Source organism: Mytilus edulis, chromosome 6 (genome assembly GCF_963676685.1).
Source record: "Mytilus edulis chromosome 6, xbMytEdul2.2, whole genome shotgun sequence".
NCBI lineage: Eukaryota > Metazoa > Mollusca > Bivalvia > Mytilida > Mytilidae > Mytilus > Mytilus edulis.
The window spans coordinates 16,269,105-16,287,599 of record NC_092349.1 but is presented as its reverse complement, the minus strand read 5'-3'; the positions used below and the strand labels follow the sequence as shown (position 1 = coordinate 16,287,599).

The window sequence follows — 18,495 nt, the reverse complement described above, 5'->3', positions numbered from 1 at the left end:
ATAATCACGTGACTATTAAATCGATGTCTGACAGGTAGAACAAAATTTATTCGGTAAGATATTATTATCATTGTAAAAACATTGTAGGTAGTAATCTTTTTGTTTTTATAGATGAGTATCATCTAGAGATTATCATATTACCAATTCAAGTATTGAAGCTTTAAATAAATCGTATTTGATAGATAGTTGAAACGACAAGTGACGAACAGTAAATTTAGCAAACATGAAAGTACATGTTATCTTAACTAATAAGTAAAATATCTACGTTAGCACGTTGCTACAATAAGATCATTTTAAGATATGAACAGTTATTTATTTAAAGTTCGTCATCATGAAATAAAGAAAACTATTTTATTCATGCAAGTATTTTTTAAAATTTAAATGTGTATTGTTAAAGGTCAGTAAATGGGACAATCTTTTAAAAGGAATTGACAGACAGCTGAATCTATCACAAAATTAGAAATATTTTAAATCTATGAAACATTTAATCCTCCGGGTTTTGAATTAAATCATAATTTGATTCTTCTTATTTGTATTTATTTCTTATCTGCTAAAATGTATGTCCTTTACAAAAGCTGTTTTCGGCAACGAAGTAAATTTTGTGAGACAATAACAATCAAAATGGGGGGTAAACAAAGACTCACAAAACCAAAGGACATCTAAATCAACAGTTATAAATAATAATTAAGAAACAACACGAACTCCACTCAACACCGGAAGTGAAATCATATGCTCCGGATGGGTAAAATGGCAACAATTATAAACAGTCTATTCTTGTTAAATATTGTTCATACTACACAAGAATAGGCTTCGTTATCAAATAATCGTTTATTCAAATATGAAATATAATACAGAATCAATTGAACAACTTGTAGATTGGTAATATCTTCTCGAGATTATCATATTACCAATTCAAATATTGAAGCTTTAAATAAATCGTATTATTTGATAGATAGTTGAAAGGTCACGACGTGACGAACAGAAAATTAAGCAAAAACGAAAGTACATGTTCTTTTAACGAATAAGTAAGATATCTACGTTAGCACGTTGCTACATGCCACAACCCTTTATAAAAACAACACGGTGTTGAGGAAAAATCTGTAAGGATTCAACAGACGAAGAAATTAATGCCGAAAGGTTGGAATAAGTTCAGCTCCTACTCAGACTTTGTAAAACGTCATCAGTGTCTGAGTCGAATTTTTATGAACCAGAGGTATGCCAAAGAACGTCTCGTCCTTTTTCTTAAAAAGTTCATCGGAAGGTACCAAGACCTTGTTGATAAATATGCCCTATCAACTTCACAAATAATACATGATGGTCTTGATGTATAGATTCTGCGTACTGATGTTGTTTATCATCTTAACAACGTGTTTTTTTGTTCTTTCATTTGTCTTTGTTCTATTATTAATATTACTTTTACTGTTGGATTGTTTTATGTGACATCCATTTAACGTAGCTCGGTACTTAAACATCCCGTCGATGTGTTTGTATCATCTTTCATTTTTGCTGGTGTGTTTTGTATATGCGACTTTTAGTGTTTCTTTAGTTCTTATAACGTGACTCTGTACTTTAAAAGATCCCGTCAGTATGATATTGTTCTATTTTATGTCATTTTGATATATTTCTATTATGAATTAGAAAATACGTTGAACCACAAACGTCAAAATTATTCAATCGCGTATACGTAGTGGAATGAACTATTCGTGAATTCTTTTAAATTCTATATAACTTTTGGATTATTTTAAATCTCGGTCTGTTTCTCAAATTCATTCTTACATACTTTTGATTTTTTAACCCTGTATGCTAACATTGCCTATGTGAAATTTCAAAATTATTTGTAAATACCATGTATACATTAAACGACAAACATATATGACGTATAAAATTACCTGAAGTCAGTCACGCGAATCAATGAACGTGTTTATAGATAGATGTTTTTGTGTTCTGTTAAATGGTTTCTTTTAAAATTGTTACACGATGACGACTGCTGTACCCATATTTTGACTATTTTTTTTATTATGTCTGTTTAGTTCACGCATCATTGTAAATATAATGGAATTTGCCTAGACTGTCATCAAAGTGAGAGGGTTAGCGCTATAAAACCAGGTTTAATCCACCATTTTCTTCATTTGAAAATGCCTGTACCAAGTCAGGAATATGACAGTTCTTGTCTATTCGTTGTTGATGTGTTTTGCCATTTGATTTTGCCATGTGATTATGGACTTTCCGATTGCATTTTCCTCTGAGTTCAGTATTTTTGTGATTTTACTTTTTTCATAAAACATAGTTAAAGCTGGCACCTTTTGTTAGTTATTATTAATGTCTTTCTCTGTTCTATATGTTCTCCCATATATTTGTATTGTAGTCCTATTATGTAATGTTGTCATTTTAATATCATATTTAACATTGTCATAAACGCGGGAGGTTTGGCATGCCACAAAACCAGGTTCAACCCACCATGGCTTTTTAAAAATTAAAATGTCCTGAAAAAATGTAAGAGAAATGGCTCTGCTTATATTATAGTTCGTTTCTGTGTGTGTTTTAAATGTTAATTTAGTGTTTCTGTTGTGTCGTTGTTCTCCTCTTATATTTGATGTGTTTCCCTCAGTTTTAGTTTGGATTTTTTTTTCTCAATCGATTTTTGAATTTGAACAGCGGTATACTACTTTTGCCTTTATTTACTTCCCTTTTAAACAAAAAATAGAAATCTGACAGGACTCAACAGACATCTAATGGACGATTAAAATTGATTCATAAAACAAATTTAAAGGTAAAAAGTTGTTGTGGTTGGTTATCTGTGTAGATAAATAGAAGAAGGATCTTAATACTAAGTATTGAAGACTTGATCAATTTGATAGACCGCTAGTCAAAAAACCACATGTGAGGATAGTCGTTGAGATAAATTCGTTACACGGTATACATGTGAACTATATGGGGTTAGTAAATTAAATATGGGGATTCGAGCTCTGCTCTCACACCATATGGAATTTACAGACCGCATGAATATCGTAAAAGGTCACTAACAAACCATGTAACTAATAACATAACTTCTATCTGTATGACATTTTGTGTATATAAATATCGGGTTTGATCACAACACCTAATCATTTAAATGAAAATATTGTTTTTCTAGTTTGACAATGGCTTCCAATTCATATTGTGACCCTTGTTCAGAAGAAGGAACATCAAAAGCGGCAATAAAGTTTTGTTCAAATTGCGAAGAGAGTCTTTGTAAAGATTGCGTAGAATACCATAAGAAATTTAAAGCAACAAAATCGCATCACTTGATCGATTTAACATCAATTTTGAGATCGAAAATACCGATTGCAAAAAGCTTTTGCGGGGTTCATCAAGATGTACCGCTAGATTTTTACTGCACGCAACACGACACAGTATGTTGTAGAGTATGTATGCCATCTTGTCATCAATCTTGCAAAGATGTTATACCGCTAGAGGTCGCTTCCAAACACATTCAAAAGTCATCGTTACTTGAAGACACATTAAGCGAATGGCAAAACATTGTTAAAACTTTGGATAATTTAAAAAAGGATCGTCATGGTTATGTAGAAGAAATAAAAAGAGAAGAAATGGTCATATTGGTAGAGATAAGCAAATGGAAAACACATTTAATTAAACAAATTACCGCTTCAGAAGAAAAACTGAAGACAGAACTCTCAAATGCCAAGAAGAAAATCTTAGACTTATATGGGAAAGAGAATTCAGAAATTACAGAATTGTATAATGTTGTGCAAGAAAAAAAGCAGGAATTAGAATTTCTTAAGGAACATGGATCAAATAACCAGTTGTACCTTACTCTTCGAGAACAAGGAAAAGGAGTTGATGATCTCATCAAACGTGTGCAGGATATGACACTATCAGTCAAAAAGGCGGATTTTAAATTGAAGAAACAAAGCGATATTGATATAGAATGTATTGGATCGATAGAAGAGGTTAGGACAGCAAGTGCCATTCAGTATAGTCCAGTAAAACTACAGCAAGCTCAGGTTCAGCCAGTAGAAGTTAAATCCCTTCTAGCCTTCAGAAAGGAAATATCAGAAAAGTCACGAATAAGGGGAATCATCACAGATGTAGCGGTTACTGCAGATGATAAATTATTAGTGTGTGACTATAATAAAGAATGCGACAACATAGATGTCTTCAAAATCAATCAACGAAGTTTAAAATACATCACAACATTAAGTGTCCTCGGTACTCCATATGGCATTTCTGTATTAAATGGTACCGATAAAGCATGTGTTACATTACCTTTCAAGTCTTATATACAATGTATCGATACAAACACTTTGACTCTGGAGAAAACCATCGAAGTAGGTAAAGATTGCTTTGGTATCACGACCACTGGTAATTACATTGCAGTCGGTAAACGAGGAAAAATCAAAATATTGAGATTAAAAGGCGAAACCATCAGGAACATTGTGTTACCCGATTTATTAGAGGATTCTCATTATGTTAGCTCTCTGTATTACAACCCAAATGATGGCAGCATAATTTATAGCACAGTCGGAATGGTAAGTCGTATTCAGTTAAACGGTATCGAATCATATAGATATGCAGTGGAGGGAGAAGCAGGTATAGCTGTTGACAAACAAGGACATGTGTATGTCAGTGAAATTGCGAAAAGCGAGATTCAACGTTTTTCATCTGATGGACGATTCCATGATGTAGTATTGACAAATAGAGACGAAATTAAAAATCCATTTGCTATTGCATTTAATGAGAGCTGTACCAAATTTGTTGTAACAAATCTTTCTGGCTTGTTTCAGATATACAGTTGCAAATAACTATCGTTATTCTAAATCTATACTTCCTTCGAAGACCGTTAATTAGTGAAAATAGCATAATAGTTACAAAATTAAATTTAAAATTGCAGTTGAATCAACTCTAACTCAGTATACCAGCATCTTTGTGAAATGAATTGATTGCATTAGCTTAAATAATTTTTTATAAACGTATTCCAACTATTGAATATTTAGTCTCAGACGCGAAATATAAATAGTTGATGATCAAAAGCATCATCTGTGATAGTTGTTTTCTTTTTATAAAAGATAGGTAAAAAGAATTAAAATTGATGAGTTCTTCAATGATATTTAGTTGGTAAAGAAATTTGAAATATGTAAAAAAAAAAAAAGAAGATGTGGTATGATTGCAAATGAGACAACTGTCCACAAGAGACCAAAATGACCCTGAAATTAACAAATATAGGTCATATTCAACAATGAGCAAATCCCATACCGCATAGTAAACTATAAAAGGCCCCGAAAGGACGATGTAAAACAATTCAAACGAGAAAACACTGCCTTATTTAAGTAAAAAAAGAAAATACTCACTTCATCGTAGGCAAAAAGGATACAAACTATCAACTTTGCCAGACCAGCTACCTCTTTCGGTTGGTTTTGTTCAGTCGTTTACATTCTTTCTAATGTTTCGCATTGTCATACTGTGTTTTGATATTGTTATTCCTTCAGAGAACCTTCTACAATTTCTGTGATAAAAAAAACCCTATGCATTATTTATGTTAAAAAATGTATACTGCAGTATTCTTTACCTAGTACAAACACTTTTCAAACTTAAGCAGACGTTATAGGTTAATGTGACAATACTTGAGATCCGGCAGCCAAAACTGTAAGTGTGAATATATATCGCAGTATAAATCAAACACTAATCAATCCAACAAAGACGCCAACAAGAAAAGGTGAAATTTGGCTACGATCACAACAAAAAAGTGTCGGTTCATATATTGTTACCGAGTGTATGTTGTTTACCACATATAGAGTCCACCTTACATCAATAAAAAACAGTCGTTCGTCTAATTAAAAAGCAATGGGACTCTTGCTGCAAAAGAAGGTTGGTTAAATGCAACATTTTGACTTTTGAATTGTTCTCTAAGGAACTTCAAAGTGTTATGTTTTTATGCACGAATAGGGTGACTACAGTTTCCAAACAAAAACTAGATATAGCCAAAGATATGTGTCATATATTTGTTAATTGACGATCAGTTGATCGGTTAACTTTACCAACTACCCCTCATTGTGATAAGACGTTGATATGTTTGTTTACACATAACACCATAAAAATAGCACCCCCTCAACACAGGATGTACGAGTCAACTTTAAGTCTACTATAGTTTAGATATTTCTAACAGACTACAATCAATGTACAAAGTATAATAAAGACAACAATAGTATACCGCTGTTCAAGAGTCCTAAATTGATTGAAAAAAACACCAGAACAAATCCGGGTTACAAACTAAAACCGAGGGAAACACATCAACTATAAGAGGAAAACAACAAACAACAGAACACTGAAGTGCGACAAAAACAAACTACAATACAACATACATAGACACGAACTATTAGATAAAAACTGCCATATTCCTGACTTGATATAGAACATTTTAACCGAGTATACGAGAAAAGCTTACACTATAACCATGAAAGGAATGTGGTCAGCTATGAATTAATACTAATAGTATAAAAAGCAAACAATAACGTAGTGTGAATAAAAAACCAAGCAATTTGTTTAACAAAGAGTTTTTAAAGGCTTCAGTACAACGTCCTGTTTCCGAAGAATTTGAAATATCAAAACAGTACACATTGTACAAAGAAAATGTTTGGTAAAATTTCTTGCCTCTTATGGTAGGACAGACTGTTATATTGGTACAATGCAAGTAATTTTAAACTTTTGTGTCGTAGCGGATACAAAATCGTGAAATCCGCCGAACATTCGCTTTCTTGTGGTTGATAGATTGGCATCTAACAACACTTATTGTTAAAAAAATAGTTTTCTTTGCTTCTATTCAATCGAATGATTATATATTTGGGTTTCAACTTCAAATTTTTTGTTGTAGGGGGTATGAAGCAATGTCTTTTTGTGCTGTCACTTCCTGTTTACCACCATTGCACTAAAAACAGTTTTAGTTACGCTTTTCTGTTTTTCTACTGAAGGCTATACTTTCATATCTTTGGTCTGCATCTTGATTTATCATTGGTGTTCATAATCATAATTTAACTGTTTACAAAACTTTGAATTTTTGAAAAACTAAGGCTTTTCTACCTCATGAATAGATTACCTTAGCTGTATTTGGCAAAACTTTTAGGAATTTTGGTCCTCAATGCTCTTCAACTTCGTACTTTTTTTGGCCCTTTATAAAATTTTTGATTCGAGCGTCACTGATGAGTCTTTTGCAAACGAAACGTGCGTCTAGCGTAAATATTAAATTTTATTCCTGGTATCTATGATGAGGTTTTTTTTTGCAACCTCTGGGTCGATGTCACTTCTGGTGGAGATTAATTTCCCCGAGGGTATCACCAGCCCAGTAGTCCGCACTTCTGTGTTGACTTGAGTTATCATTAATATGTTTTTAATTATAAATTAACTGTTTACAAAACTTTTAATTTTTGAAAAACTAAGGCTTTTCTACTTCAGGAAAAGATTACCTTAGCTGTATTTGGCAACACTTTTATGGATTGTTTGTCCTCAATGCTCTTCAACTTCGTACTTTATTTGACCTTTCATAACATTTTTGATTCGAGCGTCACTGATGAGTCTTTTGTAGACGAAACGCGCGTCTGGCGTCAATATTAAATTTTATTCATGGTATCTATGATGAGTTTATTTGATAATGATGAGTTGTAGAGTGGAAACATTATCACATCTGCAGTGCAGCTACTTTTTGTTTGCCGATAGTTTCACACAGATTATACAAGTAAATGTTCGACAAATCGTTCTGAGATGCAATGAAAGGTTATGCTAAGGTATGCTTCAAGAATCACATTACCTCAATCAATTTTTTTCATCAACCATGGTCAAGACCCGGAATTGTTTTTTTGTGTTTTTTAGTAGGCATAATTTGTATGAGTACAGCAATAACTTTTAGAGTATATGATGTCAATTGAATATTGTAAACCAACTTATTTTCGCGAGCGATTTATTAAAATACCAAAATATCGCGAATATAAATCGTCCCGAATATGTAAAACTCGAATCAAGACTTATTAAATTTCACCAAGTAAATAACAGAATTGCGAAGTTAAATAGCTGCGAAGAAAATTAGAAAGGGTAACACGGGAATTACAGTATCCGCGCAAAGAAGTTGGTTTACAGTAATGAGAAATCTTCATTATGATATACAGTATAGTCTTTTTAATACTTTTGTTTCAACCGGCGTAGTTTTTGGCAAACTAGTTTGTCCTTAAAACTACTTAGAAATATACAATCTCTAAGTGTTTGTGTCGATGAACATTATTTCATCTCGTACATAAATATACAGTCATATGTCAATAATATATTTACTTTAATAAAAGGCTGTTGTCTGCTCTATGGTCGGGTTGTTGTCGCTTTGAAACATTTTCCATTTTCTTTCTCAAACAAGATTAACACAAGACTATAGTTATGCAGTGCCAGGAGACGGAGGTATAGCTGTTGACAAACAAGGACATGTTTATGTGAGTGAATGTTATAAAAGTGAGATACTACGTGTATTGCCAGATGGGCGTTTCCATGATGTGGTATTGAGGAGTAAAACTCCATTCGCTATCGCGTTTAATGAAATCTGTAACAATTTTGCCGTAACAAACACCAATGGCTTGGTGCAAATATACAATTGCAAATAAGTAAGGTGTTACTAAACTTGATTTAAATACTGTTTAGTATCTAAAATAACATTGTAATTGCTACTCTCAAATTTTAAAATTCTTGGAGGTAAAGCATAATTCATTCAAATAGCATCCGTTTAAAATGTAGTGAATGCATATAGTTTGGGATAAACCTTAGGAGCAACTATAATTTATCCAATAAACGAAAGTCATTTCATGAAGACGTTAATATTAATGTGTGTACAATATCTATCTTATTCGCCGAAACATTGTCATCAGTTGACGATTATGTCAGTTTTAATCAGTATTTGATGTCCATGTGAAATTGCAGTTGACCCTTCGTCGCTAAAAGCAAACATGCTAATGAAATACTATATATAAGGATAGATAGAACATGTATAGGTATTATATATCACTATGAGTAACAGACGGAAATACGACCAACATGCATCAGGTACTAGCATCAATATTTCATTCAAAAATACTGAGATCTTCACAATTTATTCATTTGTTCAAATTTTAAGACGGTTTTTGTTTAGAATGGAAGTGGCCGCACTAGTATTCATTTTAATTAGCCTGATGTATGTACCAGACACACAATAGACACAAACAAATAAAAGTAAAGCTACCAATGACAACCACTATATTACAGACTCCTGATTGGAACAACCACGTAAATAGTGTGTTATTGTTTGCAGATATTGTATCGGTTTTCGCGTATACAATAGTGTTCCAATAACGTATGGTATTAATTTCTTATGTTATTAGAGCGTTTATTTAATAAATAAAGTATCGAACGTGAACCCTGAGTAATATCTTTATACCTCTTTTATATTTAGAACAGCACTTGAACGGTATTCAATAAATTTCATTTGCTTTGAAATAAATAATATTGCACTTCCGTATGACTTTTAATTGTTGGTCTTTTTGTAATGAATTTTCATAACAGTCATTCATCATATTTCAATATCCAATTTCGGTATCAATAAGGCTCGGATCATTATACATGAGACTGTGCGTACAATGTCAAATGAAAAACAATAGATCTTCGAGGGTTCAATCACTTATAGAGGGGGATTGATGTAAATTAACTTTTTTTACAAAGAAATTGACATTATTTTCAACTTCCTGTCACGTCTATTCGTGCTTTTGAATAATTTCTTATGTTTCCATACAAGGTTAGAACACTACACGTTAAGACATTCAGATACTCTTTACAGTTATCGATGAAGCCAATTAAGAAATTCCGAAAGCGTAATTGCGTTCAACACAACTTATAGTGCGGTGACGGAATAGACAAAAAAGTCGATTATTAAAAGTTTAATTTCATTTCATTGTACACAGCTAAAAATTGGCACAGTCATAAAAAAATGATTTTACTTGCATTTAAGATTGGTCGTCAAAAAGTCGTATGGTGCAGTTTTTTTATTTAATCTTTTAGTCAGCAAATTTGACTTCAAATACGAATCATTAGTGGCATGCAGTTTGGCTTTTTATTCAAAAGCTGCCCTCAAATATCTTTCTTGTTTGTTTTATTCAAACATCAGACATAATGCTCTATCCAATAGGCGAAAAAGATAATCATAAAAGCCTTTTAATGACAAAATATGAAGGTAAAAACTACTGTTAACAGGGACATTTTGTGTTTTACCTGATTCCAACATCATGCAATAAAGCGCTGATGAATGGAATATATTGTATCTACTATAAAGTAATAAAACTACAATTTTTCTTTTCATGTACATATATTTTTATGAGGTAAGATTTTTTAAAACGATAGTTTTTAAACTTTTAAAAATCCATGCAATTCCATTTTTATCTTTAAAATTCCGGATAGTTGTGTCTCGTCCATGATTGGGCTAAATACATTGTTTTCCTGTAATATTTTGGACTTCATATTTCTTGTTTTTGTTGATGTTTTATTGTTTCATTGAATTATGTGGGTGTCCATAATTCTTTTTTTAGGTTTTGTTAATAGGATTTTATTCATATAAGAGGAAAAATAAGTTATTTGGTTAATAAGGACAAAATCCCATAAAAATATGCATCTAAATGGTTTATGCTATTCGCTTGAAAATTTAAGTGGATACGAATGATGCATAAGTTTCATAAAATAGTGGTATTAACTGTTTGTACTGCAATTTGAAATGCAAATCTTTTTCAAGGACCTCAAGAGAACCATTTTGCTTAGTTCTTTGATTTCAAACTCATATATATTGAAGATTTCCTGTCTGTCTTTTACCCATCAGTCAGTCTGTACTTACATTTCCCAGTTAGCTTCTGGTGAAAGGATACTACTAAACACTAGAATTTTTGCTTCATATCTTAACTTTTCTTTGATTTTGAGACAGATTGACGACTACAAACAAAAATCTATGACAAACTTTTGTAGTGCGATTTTAACTTTCCAATTGTCAATTTTCCAATATCTCAATGAACAATTCTCATTTGCGCCGTCGTATAAAATGCACATCTATCAACTGATACTCTACACGCGTGCCTGATGATTGAATACAGACTTCATAAACAGTGATGTACCCCGAACTACTTAAAACAAGTCGCAGATTTAAAAGGGATATTCAAACTAGACCACCAAAGATCAACACCAAAACATCCTGAAAACCTGTGGTTATCTCATGTGCCCGTTGAAGATTTAGCAGATTGTTTCAATTTTGATACCTGAGTGTCAAACGTGGAAATTTGGTGACATTTACTTAATTATGAAGAAGATCTGGCGAATAAATAGACACTAAATACGTTTTCAAATCACGGTATCACGAATAATGTTATATTTAAGCTCTGTCGTGACCCAACTCACTAGCAACATCTTTTTGCGGTTTAAGATTGTTAGATACTAAGTATCAGATCAGATCTGAACATTTTTGTGCTCCATTCCTGTTTGTGACATATTGATACTTTTGATTCACATGACACAGGTTACATGTTATTGACACAATCGAAATTCCCCTAGCTTTTAAAAACATAAACATAGGCAAAATACTGTTACCTCTAATGTTCCTTTGAGACATGCAGATAAAAAAGCAGCCGGCCCAAGTCCAGAAATCGAAGCCACGGCTATCTAGGGTTGTGATATGTGTATTATTGTTTGTCGGTGAGTGTTTTCCTTTATTTGGCCATGGCATTGTCAGTTTATTTTCGACTTATGACCTTTAGTGTCCCTCTGTTATCGTTCGTCTCTCTTTCATATGCTTTCATTTATTGTAAAAAAAAATACAACTTAGACAAGGAATTTCATTCTCTAAAACAAAATATTTACATAAAGGCTGTTCAGTGTTAATTTGTCATACAGCCACTATATAAACCTTTACTTGGAAACAAACTGTATTCATTCTTGCTTAAAATTATTTATATTCCTATTAATACAAATTTGTTTCATAGAAATCGTCATGACATTGTAGAAACTCAATTATAAGTATGTTTTGAAATAACTTTTGCTGTCTGTTTCGCATGTACCGAATTCAACGTATATGGCTAAAACTTAAGTTTTAACTTTCATTGAGGTATACCAGGTGGTTATATTAATAAATAGATATGTGTTCATAATTTTATATAAATTTTGATAAGTTATGACGGACGTTGTACTTATTACTTGACAAAATACATCCTTTAAAATTAAAAGCTACCCCCTTTTTGTAAAATTGCATACGTGTGTTCGAAAATCTCATTCGAAATAGATAAAATTCAAATAGATTCAAGTTTTCAATCATTCTACTGTAAAAAATAGTATTTAAATTGGAGTTAGATATTCAATTTTGTTTTTCTTTGAAAACGACATGTGACCTTTGATCAAGATTTCTGAAAAAACTGCACCATATTTTCTTTTGACGACCAGAAGAATCTCACGGAACAAATATTTCCGAATCCAATGATATATGATATAGCCGTTTTCCATTTCAACGATTAAAATTTTATAATTCCGACTCTGGTCACCGGCCTATTATATAAAAAAAAATGGTAAATACGAATCTGAAAAACGGCTTATCACAGTTTTTTACTTAGATTGTTTACCATGTCTTTGTCAGGTTTCTTTTTGGCTTACGAATTGGAAAGTCCTTTTGTACCTTTTGGACTCCCTTTCACTTCATTTCTTTACGGGTTTAATCAAATTATTGGTTAGACTTTTATTCATAAATAGAAAACATGGTCATTTATTGTTATTTCAGAATTCTATCTCATAATTTTTGTTTATACACACAAATGTGTTTTTTCATGAACAATCTGACCACATTAAGGCAACTTTCAAATACTCATAGTTTGGATATAATATTATGATTTCACGTCCCCTCACGCATTCACGATGTCCTCAATCAGAACCGATCCCCTCACGCATGTCATAATGAAAATATGAGGTTTTCATATTTATTAAGATGTCGATCAACACCGGACAGCGTACACGCCGCCCAAAACGACCTTCATACCCATTGACCGAAAAAAAAGTAAATTTAAACTTGAGGGTCTGTAATTAGAACCATTTTAAGATTTAAATGTAACTTTTTTAGGCAAATTCTCGTGGGGCAACTGATTTTGTAGGAGTTTAACTCCACGTACAACAGTAAATGATACATGTATCTTTTTGTTCAAGTATTCACCACAGCATAGCATTCTCCGATTTTCAATATTTTGATCAGACGAATAAGAAAATTGCGATTTAGAAATGTATATACCTTTCGAAGCGGTGACAATTACTCCACTCAAGCACAACCGGAAAATCCTCTCACGGTTTTCATTGCAGAACCAAATGTTCTGCGTGTGTAGATTACCAGCTGTGTTAATTGGTTATCAAGAATTAAACAACTGTTAACACAAAATTTTAAATTTGTTACTTCGGAGTTTTTCTCAGAATTTACGGAATTTGGATTGTCATTACCATCACATTTTTACCACCACCGTTGTTTAAAGTAGAAAATAATGCCGTCAAACGTAATTGCAACAGATCTTACAAGTTAACTTTACACTTTTAAGATTTATATTTGTTGACCAAAACTATATATGATTAAGGTTACTACAAATAAAAATTTAGAAACACATTTGATAAAAAAAAAAAGTGATTGAATCTGATATTGATGGATCAGTTTTTGCGTAGCCCCTGTTGCATCCAAAACCTGGTAGAATAAACGTATCGTGTTCCCAGCAAATAAAAACATGTGTACGACTCAAATCTATGGCGGGTTCCAGATCTATAGCAGATTCTTTATCTGTGGTAAATATGACGTCATGACGTCTTGCTATCCTCAATATATGGCAAATGTTTTGAATCCAAATCAAGTGCAAATTTATTTCATAAAATATGGCAAATTAGATCTATTAGTTTTCACATCTATGGTATAATTTCTGCAAATTGAGGACCAGTCAGTACAAATCTGACTAATGAATAAAAAGTTGGCTTTAACAAGTCAAAAAGTCAAAATATAGCCAAAATAACCCTGAAAAAAAATGGACTAGGAACATGACACAAGGGAGCTTTAGTAATGGTCAACTACAGTAAATCGTGATGACAACTTAACAATGTTCTTAGTAAGAAAGAGATATACAGACTTTAGAAGTGAAATGATGTGCCGGAAGAATAAGCTTTTTATATTATGTGCATAGCTGACACAATATTTATTATTTGTGTTAAAATAAAATTAAAAAGTTACATATAATAATAGGAAATAAAAAAAAGACAAGAATACAGTATGGCATAACGAAAATGTTTGAAAGGAAAACAAAAGAAAAACCAACATACACAGAACAAACTAATATATTGGAGAAAGAAGGCAACAACAGGAACACACCAGAAAAAAAAATAAGTAGCAGAAACAAACATTAAACATAAACAAAGACCCCTGCAAAAAAAAATTCAAAACAAACAAACCAAAAAAAAAAAAAAGATTATTTTGCGTGAAGTTGTCTGCATTAGCGATTTTGATGCAACGAACGACTTATATGGGTTTGTTCGCTAGTATTTGATGTAAACAATTAATATTCTCTTTTTCCGAAAAATTTACGTTTCTTAAAATCTGCCATAAAATCAGGTTAAGGGAGCTCCTGGGTATAAATCAATTTTTTTCTAAATATAGGATTTTGCTATATCTTTTAATAAATGAACTTTATCATATACTTAAAAGAAAAATGAAATAAAAAATGGGGTCACCGTTCATTTAAGCTCACAATCTGCCTCTGGAAGAAGCATACATTTTTGTTAATGTCCTTTTATTCTGTTGAACTAATAGGGGAAATAGAGGAAATATATCGAAATAAAAAAATAACCTAATTACAGAAATCGCTTAAGTTTTAAAATTATTTAGTTTATGTACAGCTTATTTAAAAACAATAATAAAAAATATAGGTCACCGATGAGTTAAAAAAGATATTTCAAATTTAATGCCAAAAAATGGTATTTTTGCACCAAAGGGAGATAACTTGGAGCTTATTCAATGATATAATCATTTTAAAAGTCATCTGGGGCCAAACCGAATCATTTTTTGGGGTTGTTTTTGTACCATATCATAAAGTAATAACTAATGGTGTAATAAATGAATTTGTAATGAAAAAATAAATGTTTAATTTTTTGCTTAAATGTGTGTGCCCACGAGCCACCTTAAATACAATAAAACAATCAAAACCCAAAATTCAGTACAAAAGTGACTATTGCTCTTGAGGTTGTAAGGTAGATCATCGGTCAGTTTGAAATAAAGATTTGAATATTGATATTTGATGATTCTTTTCTTTTTCTGACGTATAATTCAGGAATAGGAGCACCAACACAGTCGGCTAGCAGTCAGCATAATGTGTTCGGGTAGGGTACTATATCTTCATATAAATTGTTGCCATTATTTTAATCCATTTAAAAACCCTGCTCATTGCGTAAATCTAGTACTAAATAGGGTCGTGTTCAATACCGTAGCGGCTACATAGGTCTACGTAGATTTATGAATATCCAACATGAGGCTAGCTTAGCTGCTACATAGATATTGATAGCAGCTTTGCTACATGTAGTTAATCGTTCAGTAGACGATTTTGAACGCGACCCAGGGTTCTGGGATTCTTTATCATATTTATGTAATATTTGCTACTGGACACTAAGCATCAAACCAGCCATTTCCATGTTCTACGGTTAAAGTTAAACTGTTTATGTATTATTTCATATTGTCAGTTTCTATTTAGTTAATCTCAACAAGCCGTAATCAGTGCAATTTGGATATTGACATATGCTTTATAGATTAATAAGTAGATATAGGAAGATGTTGTATGAGAGACAACTCTCCCTCTAAAATAACAATTTATAAAAGTAAACCATTATAGGTCACAGTACGGCCATCAACACGGAGCCTTGGCTGACATCGAACAGCAAGCTGTAAAGGGCTCTAAAATTACTAGTGTAAAACCATTCAAACGTGAAAACCAACGGTCTATATAAAAAGTTGTCTGTTTAAGACTCTTTGTTTATCTATAAATGGATATGTTTTGTTTTTGTTGTCGTTGGGTTTGACGCATTGAGTGATCACACATCTTTTTTTCACTTATACACATGTATATCTTTTGGTAAAAGAATTGCTTTTTTTTATTCTTGAAACATTTTTCTCATAGTTAACTTTGAAAACAGTTTGAAGTTTGTATCAAAAGGGACAGATCAATAACTTCGTTTGAAATCATTAAGACTAACAATTCAACGAAAGCCATACCAATGATTAAGCACAAATAGTTTATACATGTGTAAGTTGGTCGAAGATAAGTATATGTATACAAGTGAAACTAAAGGTTCAGTGGAGTCATGAAATTAGTTTATGGAATTACATTAAGCACATTAGGTAAAATTACACTTTATTGAAGAATCGGACTGAAATGTGATTTTTTGGGGAATATTTGTAGATGGTCTATTTAAAGCAAGTCTCATGGTAATTTTAATAAATGTACTGGAATGATATATTATTGATATAGGCTTTTAGCCGCTTCAGAACAAGTTGACATCGGATAATTATAGATAAAGATAATTATAACACTGACAAATTGAGAAAATAGGACGATTTCATCGGTATTATTTAACAATGCTTTAATTTATCTATATATCTACTAGTATTTTAATTTCAGCTTAAATATCATGTGTAACAGCTACTTACATAATACATTCTGATGAACATTTGTCGTACTTTTGAAATTTAAACAAGATAACATAATACAACTGCTTGTAAATAGTTCTTAAGTTCATACTTGATCTTGGTTTTTTTTCTCTTTCAAAACCAGTTATGTATTAGATATGTATATTTGACAGATAATTGCTTTTTACTCATTTGTAATATTTGTGAAGTTGACATTTAATTTTATTATAAGCAAGCTGTGTTTCGATACATAAAAATATACCGAAAACCATAATAACTTCAAAATGTCCTAAATAGATGCATTGTGTATACAGTTTTGTTTTCTTTCTGTATTGCTTACTTTAACTTAAGTTCTAATGATATGTGGTGCTAACATCTGCGAAGATCGTAACATTAAAGGATGTCAAAAACTAGCTGCCATCAAACAAGACATGTGTCAGCACAACTGTATGGCAACTTTCTGTCCAAGAACCTATGAATTATGTCGTAAGTAGTATAACTGTCATAAAAACAAGACATTTGTTAATACAACTGTATGGCAACTTTCTGTCCTAGAACCTGTGAATCGTGTCGTTAGTATATTCATTTTTTATATATATAATATATAGTCTATCATGATACATGTATAACCAGCACATCTGTGAATTTTTTTACATATGTAAATACGTATAAATATTCCTAAATAATATAAGATGTGGTATGGATGCCAATGAGACAACTCTCTACCAAATGACACAGACATTAGTAACTATAGGTCATCGTACACCCTTTAACAATAAGCAAAACTCATACCGCATATTCAGCTATAAAAGGCACCGAAATGACAAATGTAAAGCAATTCAAACGAAAAAAAAAACGGCCTCATGTACAAAAAAAATAGAAAATAACGAAAACCAAATATGTTACACATTAAAACAAACGACAACCACTGCATTACATGCTTCTGACTTGAGACAGACACATACATACATAATGTGGCGTGGTTAAACATGTTAGCGGGATCAACCCTTCCCCTAACCTTGGACGGTAGTGTAACAGTACAACATAAGAACGAACTATAAAAATCAGTTGAAAAAGGCTTATCTCATTACATGAATACAAATAGAACTACATCTAACAAAAACGCAGTGTGGACTTGTACTTGTGAATCACAACTACTACAAGACACTAAGTACAGATCTAAGAGTACTCGCAGTTACAATGTACATGTACTGACAGCTTTTTCGAAGACATTAACAAAAACTAAAAACTAGATGTATCAAAGCGACACGAATGGCCCCGTCCGAAAAAGTTGAAAATCTCCAATTTCAATATAAACACATGTGGACACAAACATGATGGTAGTCTCCACATATAAAAAATCAGCTCAAATCTGGAGAGGAATAGAGAAAAAATCCGTATAATTGTGATTTTCAATAATTTATCAAAGTCCAAAGCCTGTAATTTCAGCGAAAATAAGCGGATCGGAACGAAACTTAAGCTTGACCTTTTACTCATCATGGTTAACTTACATACAAAAAAAATCATCCCAATATCTGAAGTCGTTTATAAAAAAAGTCCGTATAACTGATTTTTAACAATTTCTCAAAGTCCAAAGTCCGTTATTTCGACAAAAATTAGTGGAGCAGAACGAAACTTAAATTTGATCTGTAGCGCATCATAGTTAACTGACATACTAAAAATTAGCCCAAGATCTGAAGGCGTTTAGAAAAAAAGTCTGTATAACTGTGATTTTCAACAATCACTCAAAGTCCAAAGCCCGTAATTTCAGCAAAAATTAG

At 32.0% G+C, this 18,495-nt stretch overlaps 1 protein-coding gene across 1 annotated transcript; it reads left to right on the top strand.

Annotated features, from left to right (window-relative positions):
* Positions 1 to 5,090, top strand: LOC139527234 (uncharacterized). Its single transcript, XM_071322558.1, has 2 exons — positions 1 to 53; positions 3,134 to 5,090. Exon 2 carries the CDS (start codon positions 3,141 to 3,143, stop codon positions 4,800 to 4,802), a length of 1,662 nt encoding a protein of 553 aa, XP_071178659.1. The 5' UTR covers positions 1 to 53; positions 3,134 to 3,140; the 3' UTR covers positions 4,803 to 5,090.
* The last annotated feature ends 13,405 nt before the right edge of the window (positions 5,091 to 18,495 follow it).